Below are 22,540 nucleotides of genomic sequence, written 5' to 3'. Positions count from 1 at the left end.
TCTGAGCATCTTTGGCAAAATGATTTCTAATTGGATGTAATACTACACTTCTCTTTTCATTGAAATACTTTGTCTTGTTTTTATAATTTTCTAATTATTTTCAATGGTTGCACAGAATATTTGCATAGAATTTTATAGAATAATTAAGTTGTTTCTCTTTCGGCCAGTAACAACTTTGATGAAGTTACATATAAAATATTTTTTTATATATTTCTTTGCATATAGGAGAACACTGCTAACTATAGAACTAATAGGTTAGGAAATACATGAAATTTTATCTTTCATATATTTCAATTATTCTGATAGTTTTTAGGAAGATTGAACTAGAAATTATTAATATTTTGAAATATTTGCCAAATTGTATAATACTGTTTTGACTTGCATCATTTAACTATTTATGAATTTATGCATCATTATGTTAATTTGTGTGGAAACTGCTTATTCATTTCTATGCTTATTAGATAATTCATATTTTTTGAGAATATTTATAAATGTCCCTTCTTCTAATCCTGGAAATGCTATAGGAAAAACAGAAAGGTGGTTGGAACACAAATCTTTGTTAAGCAACCAACAGAATTGTAGAAACTCTTAGAAGAAAGAAATGGATGGATCTCAGCTAAGGATGGGAGCTCTGCCAATTGTTATGAAAAGAAAGGCTGTTCAGATTAGGCTGAATTTTAGGCTAGCTTATAAATATAGAAGGCCCAAATCAAAATTAATTAAATCAAAGCAAAGTGGAATACAATGTAATAAATTATAATAGGTAGTAGCGCTTTCAATCCTGAAGACAGGAACAGAGTAAAATCAGAAAAGAATAGAAATCTGTATTTTTAAAAATGTATTCCTCTGAGTATCCACCAAACTTTCAGACAAAACCAGATGAAAGACAGAAGAAAAGGTATTTCAATATTTAGCACAAATATTTTTCAATGCCCCATTTTCATGTGGCAATACTTAAACAGCACAAAAGAATGCCATATACTTTATAATTTTTTCCCTCTTCTCTGTAGTAGTTCTATATATGTTCTTGATAAGAATACTTTCTTGCTTATGTGTATGGCAGCTCTCTTTTCCCAATCTGTAGTTTGTCCTTTAACTTTTTATATGGGGACTTTCAGATGAGATTTGTAAGCTTTTGCTTGCTACACAGAGGGACGCATACATCATTATTCTGGGCTCCCGTCATAACTTAGAGGGAAACTTTTACAGTATCCAGAGCCCTTGATGTCCTGCAAACACAGACGGAGGAGATCCTCAAATTCCTTGCAGTAGGAACACACTTAGGGGGCACCAACCTCCACTTCCAAATGGAACAGTCATTTAAAAAGGAAAGGTGATGTAATTACCTCTAAATCTGGAGAACCTGGAGGAAGCTTCTGCAGGCAACTCCCGCCATCAAGGCCACTGAAAACTGGGCTGATGTCAATATGATAATGTCCAGGAATACCAGCCAGCGTGCTGTGCTGAAGTTCCCTGCTGCCACAGGAGCCACTCTTCCTGCTGGTCACTTTCCTCCTGGAACCCCCCTCACCAGGGCCAGGCAGCCTCCAGGAGCCGGAACTCGCGGTGGCTCCAGGCCCCAGGGCTGACCTCCAGCACAGGTGGCGTCTTCTGTGAACCCGCCCGCCACTGCTCCGAGTACACAAACCAGTCTCTGTGCTTCGTGGACACTGCCATCCCTGCCACAACAAGGACGCTCCCTCTGAGGGTCTGACGCGATGGACGCCGCGGGCAGGCAGGTCTGGGCGCGCGTGCTTCTCTCTCCCATGAGCCCCCGCGGGCGTCCCGGGAGTCCCGCCTCTGTTTCCCTCTGCAAAGAAAATCCGCAACAGGTGGTAAAGGAAGGGCTGGCCATTGCTGAGACGGCGGAGAGCAGAGGGGAATTCAGGGCGCACAGACTGTCCCAGGTGCTGAAGTTACCGCACCTGGACCCAGGGTGGCAGCCTGGTCTGAAGGCAACAGGTGCCCTCCTGCGCCCATCCAGCAGGTCCCCACCAGGGCTGCTGCGTGCAGCCGCCGCAGTAGATCGGTCTGCAGCTCCCACCAGCGCTCAGGCCCCCGAAGGTGGTGGAGCAGCCATGGGGTGATCTTGAGCTGTTCTTCTGCGGACTTTATCCCAGAAAATGGAAATAAAAGTGATGAAAAAATCCCACTCTCTAAAACAATTTCTAAATTATGCAGTGAATTCAACAGCATTAGAAGTTGGAGTGGGTCACCAGTTGCCTGTCCTCATCCACTCATTTGCAGATAATGCATACACTCATGATAATGTCTATTTCATAAAAGAAACTCAACATTTATACAAATAAATTGCTAATTCTTATGATCTTAGCTACTTTTTTCTCCACATTTTAAAAAAGATATATCTTATTAATATTTCATATGTGATATCTTGCTGCTACAGTACAAAAAAATACAAACTTTTTGAAAAATATAAAGACCTAAGTAGCTGGAGGTTTATCTCTTAATACATAAACTGTAAAAGTTTTCTCCCTTTTGGTTTCTTTCCACAGTATTTCATATGGAAATAATAGCAAAAGAAGTTCTTTTTCTTGTGATTTTGTTTTATCTCTTTAAAGAAATACTCTCTGAATTACCTGGTATTTTTCTCTAGTCACAGATTGATGTGCTACCTTTTGAAGCATGTAGTCAAGGCTGTATTTTTACTCGGGTTTTACATACCGAGCATATATCTTCTGGTAAGTTGCACCTTTTGTTCTATTTTTATGGCTTTTATGCATTGTTATTCCATTAGTACAAGGCTAGCTCTTGCTACAAACGTCCCACAGAGAGAATATTTCAGTGACTTTCTTGACAATGCTGCAAAGTCTTTGTTTAGCATTCATTCTGCCTTCTAATTCTCTCTGTGGGCTCCAGTTTAATTCGGGTTGGGTTAATCTGAGTCTTCCAGCCTCTAATCACTAGCTCTTATATCTTTCAATTATACAAATCTGAGCACAGCCCTCATCTAGACTCTGACAAGTTTGGTCTGTCATGTGAGTTCAGGTCCAAAGAAGTTTTTGACGTTTGCTACATTGTCAGCCTCAGATAAAGTTGTCAGAAAATTACCGCCTAATTTGGATAGAGGGCTACTTAAAATGAGTTTTCTTGGAATAGACTTATGGAAAAACATGCCGTTCAAAAATGAATTTGACAGAAAGATGTATTAAAATGTCCACATAATAAAATTATTTAAGTAAGATGAGTATTTATTGGTACACTAATTTGAAATTTCCAAAAATATGCACTTCAAGGTTTTTATAACTTCCTAAGGTGAGTAATAATAAGAGAATATTGTGAACAACTTTCTCAAAATAAATGCAGAGCAAATAAAGATGATACATAAATTTTTCTAATTATTAATCAAGCTTTGATATTACTATTTTTCTTTGATTTATATTATCACATGTATTTGAAATTACAAAAGGCATCGCTTTCAAAATGCATTCTGTAAAACGTAGCGCAATGACCAAAGGAAAAGAACAAGAATATAATTACTACGCCAATAGTAACAATACATGCCATGCTAAAAAGTATTAAATTAATCCAAGTAAGGCAGGAAAGAAGCAAGGACTAGATCAAAGAACAAAAACAAAAATAGGAAACAAAGAGCAGATGGTATATTTAAGCTCAGTCATGGTGGTAACACTATTAGGTATAAAAGATTTAAACTCAGGGAGCAAGGCAGACATTATCAAAATGGGGAAAAAAGTTCAAGCTACAGAAAAACTACTTTTAAAATGAATACGTTGAAATCTGAACGGACTTAAAAAGATACATTATATAAAACCTATTCATAAGATTCATCGAGAAGTAACATTAATATTAAATACGGTAGATTCTAGAACAAAAAATTATGGATAAGGAGGAAATTGTGATAACAGAGGGGATGATTTATAAAGAGGATATATCAGTCTTAATTTTTATGCATCTAAGACAGTTTACATAAATCAAAAATTAATAGTACTGATAGAATAACTAGATAAAATTACAATCACAGGTGAAATTTGTAACACTTCCCTCACAGTCCACTATCAGAAAAAGATTATACCACTACACTCAAGTTGTATACTCTTACAAGAATATCCTTTAATGTTCTTTTTCCTGTCCCTTGGGCAATAATTATTACATATTTTATGTCTATATGTGTTATAAACTACACAATACATTTTGATTTTTATATATATATTTGGGAGTTCTGCATAATTCTGTGGACTGACATTTTCTTAAATGACCAACGGAGGATGTTACAAATCTATTCATCTGGAAAATATCCATTCAAAGTACAAGACAGACTAATGAATTTTAATGTAAGAAATTACAAAAGTACATGAATATTGTTTCACATTCCTTATTGAAATTAACCTCTAAGAAGCTACCACTTAACAAGTTGTGACACTATATCAAAGAAAAGTATATAGAACTATCTGAAAAGGCTTTTCAAATACTCCTAACTTTTCAAATTACTTGTTTGGGTTGACCAGCGTTTTTTCATATACTTGATCTTAAAACACACACACACACACAATGGACTAAATGCAGAAATAAATCTGAGAATCCAGTTATTTTATATTTATACAAACATTACAGAAATTTTGAAAATATACTAACATTGCCTCTCTCTTATGATGCTATATATAGTTATCTTTAATTAAAATATTTGCTTACATGAAACACAGCAATAGGTTGGACTTTGTTTTCAATTTAAAAAGTATTAACGTTTTTCTGTTTTTTTCTTTTTTCTTATGTTGAGAATACAGACTATGAAATATAGTCTTTTAGTGAAGTTTTAAGTACACAACTCAGTGTTGTGAAGTATAGACACTGCAGGGTGCATGTACACCATGTACGTAGAACTTGTTCATTTTACCTAACTCAACTTTGTATAAGTTAAACAGCAACTTCCTCTTTCTTCATCACCACAGCCCCTGGCAACCATCATTCGACTCTGTGTTTCTTTGACGTTGACTATTTTAACTACTTTTAATAAGTGAAACCATGCTGGCAGAATTCTGTGTCTGACTTACTTCACTTACCGTAATGTCCTCTGGGGTCACTCATGTTGTCGTATAATGCAGGATTTCCTTCTTTTTAAAACTGAATAATATTTTCATTGTCTGTATACACATGTTCTCTATTCATCCATCAGTGGGCATTCAGGTTGTCTTGTCTCCATATCCTGGCTATTGTGAATCATACTGCAATGGATGCTAGGGTGCAGAGATCATTTTGAGATCCTGATTTCAATTCTTTTGGATATATAACCAGAAGAAGCATGGAGAGATTATATGTTAGTTGTGTTTTTAGTGTTTTGAGAAACCTCTAGACTGTTTTCTCTAACAGCTTCACCAGTTTACATTTACAGTTTACATTTCCACTAACAGTGCGTCCTATCACCCATTAGTTTTTTTTTTTTTTTTTTTTTTTGAGTTTTCTAGGGCCACTCCCACTGCATATGGAGGTTCCCAGGCTGTGGGTCTAATGGGAGCTGTAGCCACCAGCCTAGACCACAGCCACAGCAACTCAGGATCCGAGCTGCGTCTGCAACTTACACCACAGCTCAGGGCAACGCCAGATCCTTAACCCACGGAGCGAGGCCAGGGATTGAACCTGCAACCTCATGGTTCCTAGTCAGATTCATTTCCGCTGCGCCACAATGGGAGCTCTGCTTTTGGTTTTTTGATAATTGTTATCCTAACAGGTGTAAGGTCATAACCACATAAATAAAAGCACTTTGGTGTCTTTAATTATTTATACATGTATAAATATGTCCTGAGACCAAACATTTGAGAACCACTGATACAGATTCAAATTCGTCTCTGGTATTATATTATTTTCTACCTAAATTACTTCCTTTAATGTATTTTAGAGTATTGTTCTCCTCTCAGTAAATTCTCTAAGCCTTTTCTTTTCTTTTTCTTTTTTTCTTTTTTTTTGGTCTTCCAGAGTCTTTATTTTGCCTTCATTTTCAAAGATATCTTTACTGGGTAGAAAATTCTGCTTCCTTCACTCTTTGAACATGGATATGTACATGAATAGATTGAAATTCCTAGGGCTAAGCAAAAATCACTTGGCAATGGAGAAAACAGAACAACTTTTGGGATACCATCTGTTTTTTCCAGAATTTTTTAAATGTCCCATATTGTATGCTGATGGTATTTCTTAAATATGTCTGCAGATTCTTACCTTTATATATTTGAGTACAGTTTTTTAAATATTCTCTTTGACACTAGGTTTTTTTTTTTTTTTTTTTTTTTTTCCAATTTCATTATGATGTTGCTGGGTGTGGTTTTGTGTTTATACTCCATGCTGTATAAACACAAGCTTGAGCTTTTTGTACCTTTAGGCCGATAATTTTCAATAAAATCGGAAGGTTTTCTGCCATTATCTTTTTGGTTTGTTTTGTTTTTTCCATCTCTGCCTGTTTGTTTGTTGCCACTTCCTTTTGACATTCATGTGTTACTAACTGCGCATATGTTAGACAGCTTGAGACTGTCCTTAATTAACACATAGGCTGTTAACTATTTTTAGTCTATTTCCTCTCTGTGCTTCGTTTTGGATCGTTTCTATTGCTCTGTCTTCAAATTCAATAATATTTTCTTCTCCATTATTTAGTCAGAACTAATCACATAGTGTTAATTTTTATTTCAGACATTATAGTTTTAATTCTTATATATTCCATTTAATTATTAAAATATTGTTTCTCTCATTATGTTGAGAATTTTGTTTAAACCACTGAGTATATTTATCAGGTATTTTTAAGGTCTCTCTACAACTTTATTACCTTTCCCAATTTTAGACCATTTCTGTGGAACACTTCTAGTTTTTTTGGACTTAGTATGTTGCTTCTTTACATGAATAGTACTTTTATTGAATTTCAGATGTGGTGAATATTGTTATCGATTATTGTATAATTTTTGCATTATTTTAAAAAATGCATAAGCTTGTTTTAGAAGATGTTTATGTTACTTGCAGATCAAGCAGATTCCTTGACATTCTTTAAAAAAATTGTTAGTATGGATCTGGTGTACCTTTATTTTAGGCATAATTTAGCCCTACTACAAAGATGTGACAATCCAAGACCGCTGTTTATTTCTCCAAATAGTTACTGAGTTCTTGGACTTTGGCCTATAGAAACCTCTCTGCATATACACCTTAGTATTCAGCTGAAGTTTTCAGCAAAACAATACGCATATTTCTGGAGCTCTTTCTCTGCATAAACCCTCTTCTCTGCTACTCTGGCCCACACGTACCAGCCCATACACCTTCCCAAATTTGTGTATCTGCCTCTTCAACGCAGTATGTTATATTCTGCTTGCTCCTTTCAGTTTTATCTGGGAAGTGCATCCAGGCAGAAAGTCAGGCAAAAACTAACATTTGCCTGATGTGTTTTTTCTCTTATGACTCATGATTTTGTGTAGCTAGTAGTCCCATATGCGTTTTTCAATTTGTAAATAGTTTACGGTAAAGGAAAAATCTGGTACCAGTTCATGGTAAAAAAACAGAAATCCAGGGTTCCCACTGTGGCACAGCAGAAACAAATCCGACTAGGATTCATGAGGATATAGGTTCGATTCCTGGCCTGGCTCAGTAGGTTGGGATCTGGCTTGCAGTGAGCTGTGGAATAGGTGGCAGATGCAGCTTGGATCCCACATTGCTGTGGCTGTGATGGTAGGCCTGCAGCTGTAGCTCTGATTTGACCCCTAGACTAGGAACTTTCATATGCTGCAGGTGTCGGCTCTAAAAAAAAAAAAAAAAAAAAAAGGCAGGAATCTTCCTTGTATCACTGTTTTCTTTCATTGGCATTTTGGTTAATTTACTTAAATTTCCTTTTTAATTTAATTCTAATCTTGTATTAATTTTCCATTTAGTAACATTTAGAAGAAGAGAGAAACAATAAAATATCAATGGCTTAATATAACCAGCATGCATTTTTCTCACACTCACAACCTCTAGTTAGTGAGACAGTTCTGCCTCAGGCTATAGGTTGGCTGCTTTTAGCTTCAAATTTCTGTTGGGATTCAGATCTGCTCCATGTGATTCTACATTTTCCTTGGACAGGTGACTGTCTGAGACATATGATTCTCATGACAGGCCATAGAAGCACAGGAGGACAGGCCATTTTTCCCAGGCATATTTAACAAATCTTTTCTCATCATGCCTGATAGCACGTCACTGGCCCAAACATGGAACATGGTAAGTCCCAAAGTCAACCTGTAAAAATGTACATTGATTTTACCAGGAAGCCGTGGTAAAGGCAGTGAAATCTGAAGCTAAAGCAAGACTGGAGTGAAGAATTAAAGATGATGTCTCCCAAGATACGAATGGGTCTCTGTATCATTTAGCAAAGTTAAGACAGCCAGTCCTCATACACTCTTGCTGTGATACTTTTCTTCACTTAAATAATGTGCATTAAACAATTGAAAGGGTCTGAAAAATGTTTAGCCAATAACTTCTTTGGATAAATGGAGAAACTGATGTCCCAGAGGATTTCGGCACTTTTCTTCATTTGTCCAAGGTTATCAATATCTGCCATGGAGATAACCGATCTCTCGCTCTTCCTGAAGGTGGTGTTACATTGACTTTCTCTTACGATTCATGTGAACTTTCAATATTCCAATGCAGTTTTTATCAGACAGGATTTAGACAGGAAAGAGATTCAGGCATTCTCAAAAGGGTTTAACAGAAAGTTAGACCAGATGAAAGAGATTTAAGAAAGAGATTCTTAGCAGAGGTGAGAGCAGATTAGAAAAATCCACAGGAAATGAGGAAGAATCCATGTTTAACTGCATGAGGCAGCATCACCTGGTCTCAAGGGGCAGAAAGGGGAACAGGTTTCTAGAGCCCCAAAGGGCGGAAGTCAAGGAGGAGGAGCTCTGCCCTTAGAAAAACGCCATCCCACTAGAATCCCAGAATCCCCATGGTGAGAAAGGACGTGAATAAGACATAAAACTCTCTCTTTCTCCTCCTTCTGCTCTCCAACTTCCTGTCTCAGGTAAGGAGGTGTCTTTGAGATGATCAGAGAGGTGAGCATCTCTGATCTTGGAGCCGAGAGGAGATAAGCAGAAAAAGGATGGTGCGTCCTAGGGAAAAATCAGCTCCGCCTTATGCTTACATGAGTGTCTTTTGTAGACTATTAATCACTGATTCCCATTAACAACTATTTATTGAAAGAGATGAGGAAGGCGATGTGGAATATCTGTTTCCATCCATTGAGAGTGCAGCAATGAACAAAGCAGCTAAAAAATCCATCCTGGAAGCTTGTCCTCTCGAGATGGATTCAGTTCATAAGTAAGAAAAACAAGTAAAATTATATTATGTTAACAGTGATAAATACCAAGAAAAAAAAACAGGGAAACAGAACAGGAAGCAGATCTTACAGGCCCTTGAGCAGAGTGCAAGATGATTTGACTTACACTTAAACAGGAAAACTCACTGCTGAGTTAAAGATTAGCTGAAGATGGGCAAAGGCTGCTGCAAGCCAGAATTGTATAATATGTTAGTTCCAGGATAATATATTCTGGAAATACAGTTAATTTTGTCATCTATTTAAACAGCATAAGAAAAGAGAGAAAAAGAAAATGTGGCAATTTTTAAAAACAATTGTGTCCTAATTTATTAAGTGTATAAATCTAGATTTTTACATATTGGTTTCCTTGAAGGTAGTTACAAATTAACCAAAAGTAAAGAGTTGTTGACTGAACATGAGCTGAAGTAAGTTTGCAGATAAGCCTGAGCTACTTGTAAACTTTGCAAAAGAGATGAATTTTAAAATAAATTCTAGACTTTTGAAGAAAATCTTTAAACAGGAGGCAGAAAGAAAAGACTCATTATTTATAACAGATGAAAACTATAAATTATTTGGAAGACGAAATAGAGAAATAGATAAACCTGGATAGAAAGATAGAAGATATCTTTTATAAGATGTAAACATAAACTTTTACCCCCCCAAGTTAAACTAAAACTAGTTAAAAAGTTAAACCTAAAAGTTAAAACTAGTTAAAAAGTTAAACATAAACTAGTTACCCCCCCAAAGTCCCCTCCTCTCTAAACAGCATCCCATTGGGATTAGGGTTTCAATAACTGGTTTTTTTTTGGGGGGGGGGATGAATACAACCAGATGAATTAGGGTAAATTTAGCAATAACTTTTTATATAGTTTGTAGTAATAAAATGACACCTTTTTAATAATGTATCAAATTACAAAAATTCCAAACCTACCTTCACAAAGGTGACTGTAAGTTTATTATACTGCATTTCTCTTCCTTTATTTCTTAAAATGCCCTCAAAATTCCACAAGTAATATGTGGAGCTCTTTATATTTAATTTTTCAATATCACATTTCTCGATGTAACTCTCTTTATTAAGAAAAAAAACAAAAACAAACCAAACAACCATCTTTGCCAACATGGTAATGTTTCTTAAATTTCTAAGACTCTGGGGTTGAATGTTTATAGAGGTTTCTTGGAAATAGAGGTAAAATATAAAGAAAAACTTAGACTTTTTCTCTAAATGGTCTCTTAAACTTTAGGGTATCTAACCCCCAGAAATATCTCATGTCAGGGGTCCAGCTCAGCTTAGAATCTTTTGGCCTCTTCACACAGTAGCGTCCATAAACAACTCCACTGGCTTAAGAATTTGGTGATAGTTCCTCCCACCCTAAGGTTTAAAACTTCTTTCTCCACTGGCAGTGGAACACCAACTGCCTGCAAAGGAAAATCCCCCCAAAGATGCAATGCTGCTCTAAGGCCCAGAATTGGCACCTATAATAACCATGACATGTCACCAAAAATCTGTGGGAATTAACTACCACGTGGGGGGGTTGAGGGGCTCTAACTAAAATTTTATCAAATTTACCTTCTTGAACAGAGCATTTCTATATTGGTCTGTGGAATCTAATTCAATTTTATGTTAACCTCACTGTTCTCATTTACTTTATGAAATTACTGAATATCACTTTTCACTTGATTATCAGAAGGAGATGATTCTACAAAAACATCTGACATCATCCCTACAGAAACCTACAATTGCAGGAACCCTCAAGGATTAGATTTTTCATAGGAATAAAATGAAAATAAAAGTCTTCCTTATCCTCCGCAGGAATCCACTGGCACACAGATTGGCCCTATTGCATTTGAGTCTCCGTGGCCCGATTTCACACGCGTGCTAAAATTTTTCAAATGTATTCATTTTCACTGGTTCACCAAGACTGATTTTTACTTACAACATAAAACCACTACTGTTTCAGTTTCTACCAGACAATGAAATACGATAATAGGAGTTCCTGCTGTGGCTCAGTGGGTTAAGAACCCAATGTTGTCTCTGTGGGAATGTGAGTTCGATCCCTGGAGGATCCAGTGTTGATGCAAGCTGCGGCGTGGTTCGCAGATGAGGCTTGGATCTAGCGTTACCATGGCTGTGTCACAGGCCGACAGCTACAGCTTCAGTCTGACCCCTAGCCTGGGAACTTCCAAATGCGGCACGTATGATCAGTAAAAAAAGCAAAAAAAAAAAAAAGAAATGATAGCTGATCAAGGCTCTGCTTCAAACTTAGTATCCCTTCCCTGTCTGTGCTCAGACTCAGTTGGCCAACTTTGGTTTATTGCTTGCCTATTTTTACCATATAACACATATATGGTATACTGTATGATATATACAAAAATATTGTATATTATCTATAGAATACAGTATATATCATCAATAAAATGTGTGTGATCTTTACACATTTCTTCTCCATGTATCATCTATAAAGGAGGTGCGTAATATATATATTCTGTGTGCACAGTGCACACATGCCACACACTTATAATTACTATGAACCTAAATTATAATATTCAAACCACTAAAGTACAATTTCAGAGTCCTTGAATTTCATAGATGAGATGACGTTGCCCAGTCTCCTGAGAGCAGAGATAAACTGAGGTCCCCAAAGTTGATGTTATTTTGTAAAGTTAATAACAGGGGGAAGCTTAAACCTTAAGTCATGATTCCAGTTTAATGTTCTTGCCACCTCATCATCCTATTCCATCTAAAAGATTCTGGTAGACCATTTCTGGAAATTCCAAACTCAGAAGCTTTAAAAAAAACAGTTCATCTATTGGCTACATTTTAAAAGCCATCACTTTTGCTTAAGGTGCTACCTAATACACATTAGTTTATATAGGAGTTACCAAGAAAATAATGTATACTATAAAAATAATTTATAGGTTGTTATATTACGCCAAATTAAACATGTGTGAGAACATTAAAGTACTTAATTGCTTCTGTCTTTTTAATCAGTTTGGCTTTTTAAATATAAATGCATCACTTCACCACCACTACAGTTCTTGACCAGGCTGAAAATATACAGTTTAGTGAATATCCTGAAGATAAAAATGTATTTTAGAATACTTTCTTTTAGCACATATTTTTTGAGTGCCTGCCCCTTGTCAGGTCCTTATAAAATGGCATAATATGACAAAATTAATATTTCCAACATTTTTCTAAAATTATCACTACATTGTACTCATTAGTTTGTAGAAAGTGACACTATATATAGCCTGTTGTTTTCCTCTCAGTGATTAAGGAGAACTAAACCTACTAACAAAAGTAAATTAAACCGTTTAAAATGAATAAAATTCTTGAGGAGTTTAAATGGGGATTTTCTAAAATATAATCCATAAAAGAGAATTCTGATATATATACATATATATCACTAAAATATTACAACCATAATATTCTTAATACCATTATAAAATATAGACAACTTTTAGAAAAACACATGCACAATTCTTTTTTTCTTCAATCTTTTTTTAACATGGATATATTATTTTATATTCATTTTATAAAGAAGTAACTAACAAAATAGTTACTATTGATATAGAAAAGAAATGATATAGAAAAAATATATGGTTTTCAGCCCCTGTGGAGGCTCGTACAAAAATATGTACTGTTTTTCAACAATTTTCATAGTATTGCTTATTATACTCTGTAAAGTCTTAATTCTTTTCTCTATAAACCTGATGAATCTTTGCAAAGTAGTATTTCTCCTTTAACCAAAAAAAACAATATATTTTTAGATCTCATTTAGCAATATTTTCTACTTAGTAACAGGATATGTTTAGCATTCTCAACATTTACTATATTACTTCAGATCTGTATAAATTAAATACTTATTCATGGAACTCAAATATTTTATAATACTGTGTAAATACTTTTTCACAAACTCTGACTTGATTGTTTTAAAAGACTTTTAATCTAAGTCTCCTAAATTGTCATAAAAATTAGGCTGATTTGCTGTCCCTCTGAGACGGTGATATAAAAGCCCATCCATCACGGTGTATCTAATTAAGAAACTAAGTTAAGAGGTGTTTGAACAAGATATTTGAAAATCTCAGGAGACCAGACAATTGAATTGGTATTTCAGACATATCAAATTAGTTAATGATTTGGGAATCTTTATTCTGCAAGAGTATGTAAATTAAAAAAGAATAATGAAATTCATTAAAGCTTGGTATCGGGGAGAAGAAGGACCCTGTGCACCGCTGCATATAATTATAAGTACCTGCTTCATTCAGATAGAAGGACAGGAGACCAGGGAAACAAAAAAAGCAATTTGAGTGGGTTAATTTTTGTATTGGACATAGATAATTACAATTATTTTTCTTTATATTTTTAGGGTCTCTTTCTCATAACTGCCAAATCCATATTTGGTAACCAGGCTTGTTTTCCATTTTCAATGCGCCACATGAACTTGTAAGATAAATGTCTTGCCATTCAAAATGACAATAGATATTGAATTTTCTCTCGAGATTTAACAAAGTATTTTATTTATTCAGGCAGCCTATTTTGATACCAAAAGAGGCAGAAGAATAAAACTACACTGCTCAGTCCAAACACAGGGAATGAATGGAATATTAAATCTCTCCCGATAGATAACTGGACTGGAATATGTATTCAAAATGTAAATAAAACATTCTCTTATGTTCCAAAGTAGTATCCTCATGGTTCTTTTTCAGCATCTAAAATAAGAATGCAACTAATAGAATACAGTTTTGTTAAATAAAATAAAAATAATAATTTTTCCCATTTTGTACCACTTCTGGTTTGTCCATCCAAAACCATTCATTTTTGATGCATCATTTTAGAAACTTAAACTATGATAAAATGTGAAAAGTATTTTTAAAACTTGGTTGTTGGTAGAATGTGCCCTTTTCTATAAAAATGAAATAAGTTTCCTGGGTTTTTGTGTATAAGAATATTTAGAAATATAAAAATAAATATTGAGCCATGATGCTATAATATCCCAGGGGACATTCCCACCAATGTTCCCCTCCCCTACTCTCCTCTCTGCTATTCCCTCCAAGCCACTAGCTTCTCTGGTACATTTTTAACTTTTATGATATTTCTGCCCTTTTCAATCTTAGAAGCACCGGTAAGTGTAAACATTTGCAAAATAATATTTGTTATGGCCATATAATCAAATTGATATCAAAATCATTATCAATTGATCAAGTTGATCATCAAGTTGACATATATCAAAAAACAAAGCAGGTGAGAACAGAGTAGCTTAAGTGTCCATTCTCAATGAAATGAACCTCATTAAGATGGAAGGCATTCAGAGCAATGAGCTAACAGTAAAACAAAAATATGCACTCAAAGTAGGAATAGTGTTTACAAAGCAAAAAAATCCCAAAATAAAAATAAAGAGTATGAACAAACGTTTATGAGTAAAGATATTCATTGCAATATTATTCTGAGTTGTGAGAATGATGACACTACAATAGAGAAAATGATTAAATATATAATGGTAAATCCATCAAGAACAACAAACATTGATTGAACAGGCTTTAGAAGAATATTTAATGACAATATGAAATACTCATAATTTAACATTATGAGTGAAGAAAGCACAGTTCGAGATAAAAGATATATTGTACAGTTGATACCAAAGTCATTTTTTAAATTTTATAATTACATTTATATAGAAAAAGGACTGAAAGGAAACACTCCACTATATTGAGAAATTGAACTCTATGAGTCTGAATTATCAGTAATGTTAATTTTATTCTTTTCTGATTCCCATCGTTTTAAATGAACTTACATTATTTTAACAGAAAAATCAATAATAAAAGTGTAATTTCTATAAGATTCGTTTTTCCATTTGAAAAATATTTTTTAAAAACCCAGAAATCGAAGTTGCCTTCATGGCTCAATGGTTAACAAACCCGACTAGGATCCATGAGAACGCGGGTTCAATCCCTGACCTTGCTCAGTGAGTTAAGGATCCGTGGTTGCTGTGACCTGTGGTGTAGGTCCCAAACACGGCTTGAATCCCACATTGCTGTAGCTGTGATGTAGGCTGGCGGCTATAGCTCCCATTGGACCCCTAGCCTGGGAACCTCCAAATGCCACGAGTGCAGCCCTAAAATAGAAAAAAAAAAAAAAGACAAAAAAGAAAAACAAAACCCCCCCCAAACTGCTTTTTAACAATATTGGCCATGCAAAGTATTATGCTATAACAAATTTATTTTCCCTAGTATGAGGAGGACATTTTATTCCACAAGGAAATGTATAGATATAGATTAGTGATATATATATATGTATATAAATTTTCTGATTCTTAATATTTGGTAAAATTATAATTAACATTTGCATTTCCTGAAGAACTCCTGACATAATGCTTATAAAGTTTCTTCAGCGCCACTATAGATACTATGGTTATCATCAAGTTCCATTTCTTCTCATCTATTTTGATCCTATCCCAGGCTCCCTGGTCATCTAAGACCGTCAGAGTAATACCATTCCCCTGGTCAAAGGGATTATGTCAAAAAAGACTCCTAAATCAAATCAAGAACCTGGAATTCTGCCGCTGGTGTAATTGCTTCAGCCATGTTCACATCGGCTATATTAGGCAAGAAAAAGCAAGGCTGAGGGGCAATGGTCCGATGGCACAGAAAGAGGTCCTCCCTTTCCTTCTAGAAACCTGCAAGGACCCTAGTCGCCATGGTTTGTCAGGTTCCTCTGCATTATTTCTCTTGGTTCTTGCCCAAACACAAGGATTTGGAGGTGCAGGCGATGTGGGGGTGGGGTTGTTCCGGCTGGGAAGTGCTGCAGCAGTGACAGGACACAGCCACCAGTCTCGCCGCCAGGGATGGAGGCAGGTGCTCTCTCCCAGCAGGAGCGTTTTGCTCAGGACGGCAGTGGCTCCAGGTCAATGGGAATTCCCCTCCCAGTGACAGCACCCTAGTTCAAAAGTTACAGCTCTTGATAGGGTGTTCTTTAATGAGCCATTCCGGTCCATCTCCCTAAGCCAAAAATGCTCCCCGCAGTTGCCTCTGAGATCGCAGTCTTGATCGCAATCAAGAGTCAGGTTTGCAGCAGTGTATAGCCAATTTTATTTACACCCTCAGAGAGAGCAGGCCGTCCTGGGGTAGGGAGTGGCTCTGGCTGCAACTGGGTCTTTCCTTATATCCCCATACGGTGGATGTGTTTGGGGACCCCAATTATCCTTCTCCAAGCCCACTAATTTTTCCTGTCCCAGCCCAGCCCGGCTGCGCTGTGCCTAAGGGCTGAGTATTGTTTGATCTCTGTATGGAGATGCGTTCTGAGCCTCTGATTGGTTTGGGGCGGGATGCCTTATCTGCACGGGGAACAGGTTATATATAGGGACGTGCTCATTTGCATAGGTACGTGCCTCATTTGCATAGGGAGGTGCTCCAAAGAGCGTGCCTTCGGTATCCGCAAGTGTCCTCACTGCTTGATTGCAGGCCTCCTTTTTTGGCAACTATAAATGGCCTGTTTTGAATCACCTGGGTCTGAGTCCCTACCCTATCCTACCTAACAAAATCACTGAGAAGGTTCATGCTTCAATTGTGGGAAATGTATCCACAAAATAAACAATATTCCACCATTCGAAACTAACTAGATTTCTGATACATAACACAGTATATAATGGCTTTTTTCCACTGGTTGAAATGAACAAATAATCCAGTTCAATTACTGTTAATACAAAATTGGCAAATACAAATAATGAAAAGTTATGCAATTATGTCTCAAGTAATTGTTGAGACTGCTTAAGTTTTCAGATACACAACGATTTAGTTGGAGTGCAACCATATTTTTGAAAAAGGACATTAGATAATTCAGTCATGCTAGAAATTAGTGCATTGGTCAATTTCAGATCCTATTTATTAATTCTGCTCATATACGGTTATTTATTCAGTAGACTTTAAAAAAGCAAGTGCTATTGGTTCATCTATCTATATCTATATTATTTGCATTTATAAAGGGATGGGAAACAAAATTTATACTTGAGCAGATGCTGAGAATTAACCTTAGTCTTCTGTAACTCTAAGAAAGTGATTTCGGAGGTCCCTCTCTTTGTTGAAACAACTCACCTTCCATTGCTTCAATTTTAATATTTATTTAGTTTGAATTCCAGAATGGAGGGATTCCACTTCTCAGATATCAGCCCCACTTAGGACAACAGATCTACTCCCCAGCAAAGCAAAGCTAGTGAAGGCCATTAACAACAACCATTTAAAGTCTGGAAATTGTCCTAAGGGCATTAAAGAAATGAAGAAACATTTATTCAAGAAAATCTGTAAAACTCTGTACGAAGAGCCAAATTCTGTGGCCTTTGAGCCATAACTGCTCCCTCCATCCCGACTTCCCTCAGCCTAGCAAAACTTACAAGCTCTACTCTAGACTCCCTTTCCCATCGAGTCTCAATAAAGATTTCCTGTATCTGGAGAGACAGAATATGAGCACTTTCCATCCTCTCCAACGCTCTTAAATTTCTGCTAAGAGACTGGGGGTCTTTTTCTGCACCCAGCTCTACCCAGTGGATGGAACTTACTCCCCTGATACTCAGGCTGAAACTTGTGGGTCCCCAGCTGTCCTTGCCTTCATTCTCTCAAAGAAATCCTAATATCTGAGGTACCACCACACCCAGCACCTAGAGTAATGACTCAGGGATTTGGCCTAGGGGGAGACACAGTCCAGAAGGAAAAGAACACTGGAGCTCTCCCCAGAGACACCGAATTTACTTGAAAGAGAAAGAGGGCAAGTTAAAATCTACCAATGTTCTTGAAAACAACTGCTCTTCTTAATTAAGAGCAACAAGATAAACCTGGACCAATTAATTTACCAGAGAGAATCAGGAATGGAGAGAGCGAAGGAGAGTTCTCTTGGGTTCAGAACAAACCTCAAAGAAATGACCTCAAAAACCACCCCTGCCCAAATGTAATTGGATCAGACTAATGAGGAGTGATGCCCCAGGGCTTCATAGCCAACAAGAGAGAAATCAACTAGGAATTAGTGCCTGATAGTAAAGGAGGCTTTGTAAAACCAAATAAATCGGACAGCTTAAGAAAAACCAGGAGAAAAGACAGAGACGTGCAAATACTGCTGTTCTCCTGGTGTCTAAGCACACATCCAAAATTGCACCCTCTGTCAAACTACAGAAGACTTGAACGTACAAGGGAATTAGTCTTCCCTAAATAAGTCACAAACAAGTAAACAACAGTAAGAAATAACCCTCAGAGAGGGGGAAGAATATTAGTATTCAGTGTTACCCTATTACGTTAAATGCCCAATTTTCGACCAAAAATTATGAGGTATACCGAGCAGGAAAGTTTGATCCATACACAGGAAAACCAGCAGGTAACAGAAACGGCCTCTGTGAGAGAGACCTGAGAGCAGATCTAAGAAAAGACTGTGTATTACTCATTATAACGGTGTTCAAAGAACTAAAGAAAACCATGCTTAGAAAAGGAAAGGAAGGCATGAAGACAAGGAAATAGAGAAAATCAAATCTCATGAAAGAGAGACGATACAGAGACTGATATTATTAAAAGAATAAAATCTGTCAATGAAACATTAGTTGACCTAAGAAAGAAAAGGAAAATTTTATTCGAACCAAATTGAGGATTACAAGCTGGGAATTAGCTCCCAGGAAGCTCTGAGAATTGTCCCGTTGGGTAGAGATCAAAGCATAGTTATGTAAGCATTTGAGACAGAAGACGGTCCATTAAATGACATTGACAGTTCACACAACCTAGCAGGTAGTGGGTCATGGGCCATCGTGGTCCCGTAAAGACTAAGAAGGAATATGTTTTAAGGAGTGGGCTTGTCAGTGGTAAGAGAACATTGCTCTTTATGGTTGAGCAGGTTATTTCTACTGATGGAGAGTACGGTCTGTGCATGATGCAGATACATCATGGACAGGAGAGGGGACAGAGGAGGCCGAAGGGCAGAGGAAATGTTTTATGTTTATATTTTCCCTATCTTGTCATAAAATATGAATTTCATTTCACAAATAGAAATTGTGGATTTCAAATCTACAATAACTGAAATAAAATTCACTAGAAAGACTCAAGGGTATATTTGAACTGGCAGAATGTTTAAAGATAAGTTGATAGATTGATAGAGGTAATGCAACCTGAAAACAGAAAATAGAAAGAAGAAAAATGAACAAACCTCAGAGAAATGTGGCATGCTTTAAAGTGCATCACAATACACATAATTGGGAAGGACTAAAAAGAGAAGAGAAAGAAAGCAGCAGAAACAATATTTGAAAATATTATGGCTGGAAACTACTTCACTTTCGCTGATAAATATTTATCTGCATATCCAAGGAACTCAAACTCGAAGTAACATAAATGCAAAGATATCCATACCCAGACACAGCATAGTACAAATACTGAAAGACAAAGAGCTTACTTGTGTGCTGGCATCTTTCCCTAGGTTTTTTAATACCACGAGTGTGCCCATGGTCACGGCTGGATTCTCACCCAGCCAAATTCTCACTCTTAGACTGCTGAACATAGCTCATAGTGAAATAATTATAACATCCTGTTGAAGTCTGTCAGATTAACCGAACCTATCCCTTTATTCTTTACTATTTTTTAATTAAGTCTGTATTGACTTTGACTTATAGACCACAGAAAATCTTTTCAAATCTTCTCCATGCTCCTTGAGCTTCCAGGCCAATTCTGCATTTCCTCTTCTTTCTATTACTTTTTTTTGTACTCAAAAGGTTGCATCATATGCATAAATTCCTTAGCTTATCTTGTTTCCACTGAAAATGTGTTTTGTGCATTTTTACTTATTCAATCTTTTATTCTTAACGTTAAAGTTTTTCTCCTGTCTATGCCAAGGCTATTATCTCAGTTTATATCTTTGAGTGTTTTTTCATATATATTTACCCTACTAGTTTTTCTCCAAATTTACCTGACCATTTATTGCCTTTCTTCTCCCTGCTGAACTGATCAAGCTAGGGATACATAAACAAACAAAAATTTCTGAGCCTTTTTTTTTTTCCCAAATTTAATTTCTCTCTCTCTCTCTTTTTTTTTTTTTTTTTTTTTTTTTTTTTTTGTCTTTTTAGGGCCACACCAGGGGCATATGAAGGTTCCCAGGCTAGGGGTTCGAATCAGAGCTATAGCCACCGGCCTACACCACAGCCACAGCATTAGTCAGATCTGAGCTGAGTCTGCAACCCACACCACGGCTCATGGCAAGACCGGATCCATACATAACCCCCTGAGCAAGGCCAGGGATCAAACCTGCATCCTCATGGATGTTAGTCGGGTTCATTCACCACTGAGCCATGATGGAAAGTCTGAGTTTCTCTGAAACATTTGTGAAAATTAGAATAATCACTTTTTATTTTCTTTCCTTTTTTTTTTTTTTTGTCTTTTTACCTTTTCTAGGGCCACTCCCATTGCATATGGAGTTCCCGGCTAGGGGTCGAATCAGAGCTGTAGCCACCGTCTATAACAGAGCCACAGCAACGTGGGATTCGAGCCACGTCTGTGACCTACACCACAGCTCACGGCAACGCCAGATCCTTAACCCACTGAGCAAGGCCAGGGATCGAACCCGCAACCTCATGGTTCCTAGTCGGATTCGTTAACCACTGCGCCACGACGGGAACTCCTTCACTTTCATTTTTATTTCATCACCATTCACTAAGGTCTAATTAATTTCTGATTTTATCTTATTTTTCTTTTGCATTTCTTTGGTTGTTTTAAAAAATTTATTTCACAGGCCCTTTTTCCTTTAATTATCCTCTTATTATTGAATTTTATCTTGATTGCACTACCATCACGTTCTTAAAAATTTTTTGGTATGTCTTACCACAAACATGTGGTATGATTTTCAAAATTTCTTCCAGATACAAGGGGAACATTGCAATTATTGGGAGGGCTTTATTGTTTCGTATATTAAAATATGTTATTTAATTCTTTACCCTATTAATTATTTCTTCTCATAATTTACTTAATTATTGCTTTACATACTTTAAAAATGTTATTAGGTATATACATACTTAGAATATTAATGGTTAAACAACCAACCTACCTTTAAATCATGACACTCTTTTCTTACTTTGCTTGTGTTATTCACTCTTAGTATAGTTACTCAGCCTTATTTTGGTTATAATTTTTCTATTATGTAGTTTCCCATTTTCCCTTTCAGTTGTGTTTTAATTCTCACATATTTTAGGAATGTTTATTTAAAATACACCTGTAATAACAATGGTTTGAATAACTAGAGAAACAGATATCATTTTCTTACAAATCTCTAGAAGCCGGCAATAGTTTCTCAGGCTTCCACTTGCACTGCACGTGTAGAAGCCAAAAGTCAAGAGTCCATGTGGAAAAGGAATAGACAAGGGCATGAATACTGGGACAGTGCTTCAGGAGAGGAGAGGTATTTAAACAGCCTAACAAACTAATACATGAACCTATGTTATATCACGTATGAATTTTAAAATATTGCATATTTGTGGAAATATATAACCCAAATAACTTACCACTGTGATTTATTTTACATTGCTTTATTTATTCAGCCTAGCGCTAATCATTTCTTTTGAGTCATTTGAGCTGTGGCTGTACAAAGTACTACACAGTTGCATTTATTGGAAATAAAAAACATATATATTATTGAAAGTGCCAAGTACAACATTTAAAATTAGAGTCTACACCAGTAAGGTAAATGAGATTGTTAGAACTCACTGCCTTTGTCAAAATTAATGAGCCTATATATAAAATGCCTTGGAAGATAATTACCAACTTTTATTAAATAATGATAGTAGTTAGGATTCCCTAGAATACATATGGATGTGTCCTGATCCTCAGCCATGATAATTTGCAAATAATTTAGTTAGAACATTATTTTCTTTTTTTACCCGGAACTATGTATTGAGATATCAAGCTTCATGTTCCAAAGTAGATATGAAGAGAAATGTCAATAAATGGCATTTCTACCAAGGAAAACAAAATCACCATAGAAGATGCTATAATATATAAAAACAATATGTAAAACTTCACATTATTATTTTGTCTATTAGTGTTATATGCCTATTACCAATTCATATTTAGCCATTATGTAAAACTACCTATTTTAGATTCCTTTAAAGCATTTATTATGTCAAGGTACAGATGTTAAAATATTATTCTTAGAATATAAAAAGATGAAAAACAGCAACCACCACTAAAATTTGGTGAGGGTTTGTTGCCCTTTACGTATGAACAAAAGGCTGCTCCTGATATATT

At 36.1% G+C, this 22,540-nt stretch overlaps 1 protein-coding gene across 7 annotated transcripts in view; it reads right to left on the bottom strand.

Moving 5' to 3' along the window:
- Nucleotides 1-22,540, bottom strand: part of LOC146398773 (uncharacterized) — a 765,729-nt gene that overhangs the window by 114,497 nt on the left and 628,692 nt on the right. For 4 of the 7 annotated variants that reach the window (XR_014817271.1, XR_014817272.1, XR_014817270.1 and 1 more), the window contains one exon: nt 1,347-1,810. Coding sequence is in view for 3 of the 7 variants with exons in the window: in XM_084979043.1 (XP_084835169.1) it covers nt 1,347-1,810; nt 5,037-5,061 (489 nt within the window). In the remaining 4 variants the exon portion in view is untranslated. Of the gene's footprint in view, nt 1-1,346; nt 1,811-5,036; nt 5,192-22,540 lie in introns of those variants that run through there. The other 3 variants (XM_084979043.1, XM_084979044.1, XM_084979042.1) reach the window with 1 other exon arrangement.

The sequence above is a fragment of the Sus scrofa genome, chromosome 10 (assembly GCF_054392235.1).
Source record: "Sus scrofa isolate SSC_HxYL_T2T_F1_AM1 chromosome 10, Sscrofa_HxYL_maternal_Yorkshire_Landrace_v2.0, whole genome shotgun sequence".
NCBI lineage: Eukaryota > Metazoa > Chordata > Mammalia > Artiodactyla > Suidae > Sus > Sus scrofa.
The sequence above is the reverse complement of the archived record's forward strand: the minus strand, read 5'-3'. Positions and strand labels throughout refer to the sequence as shown.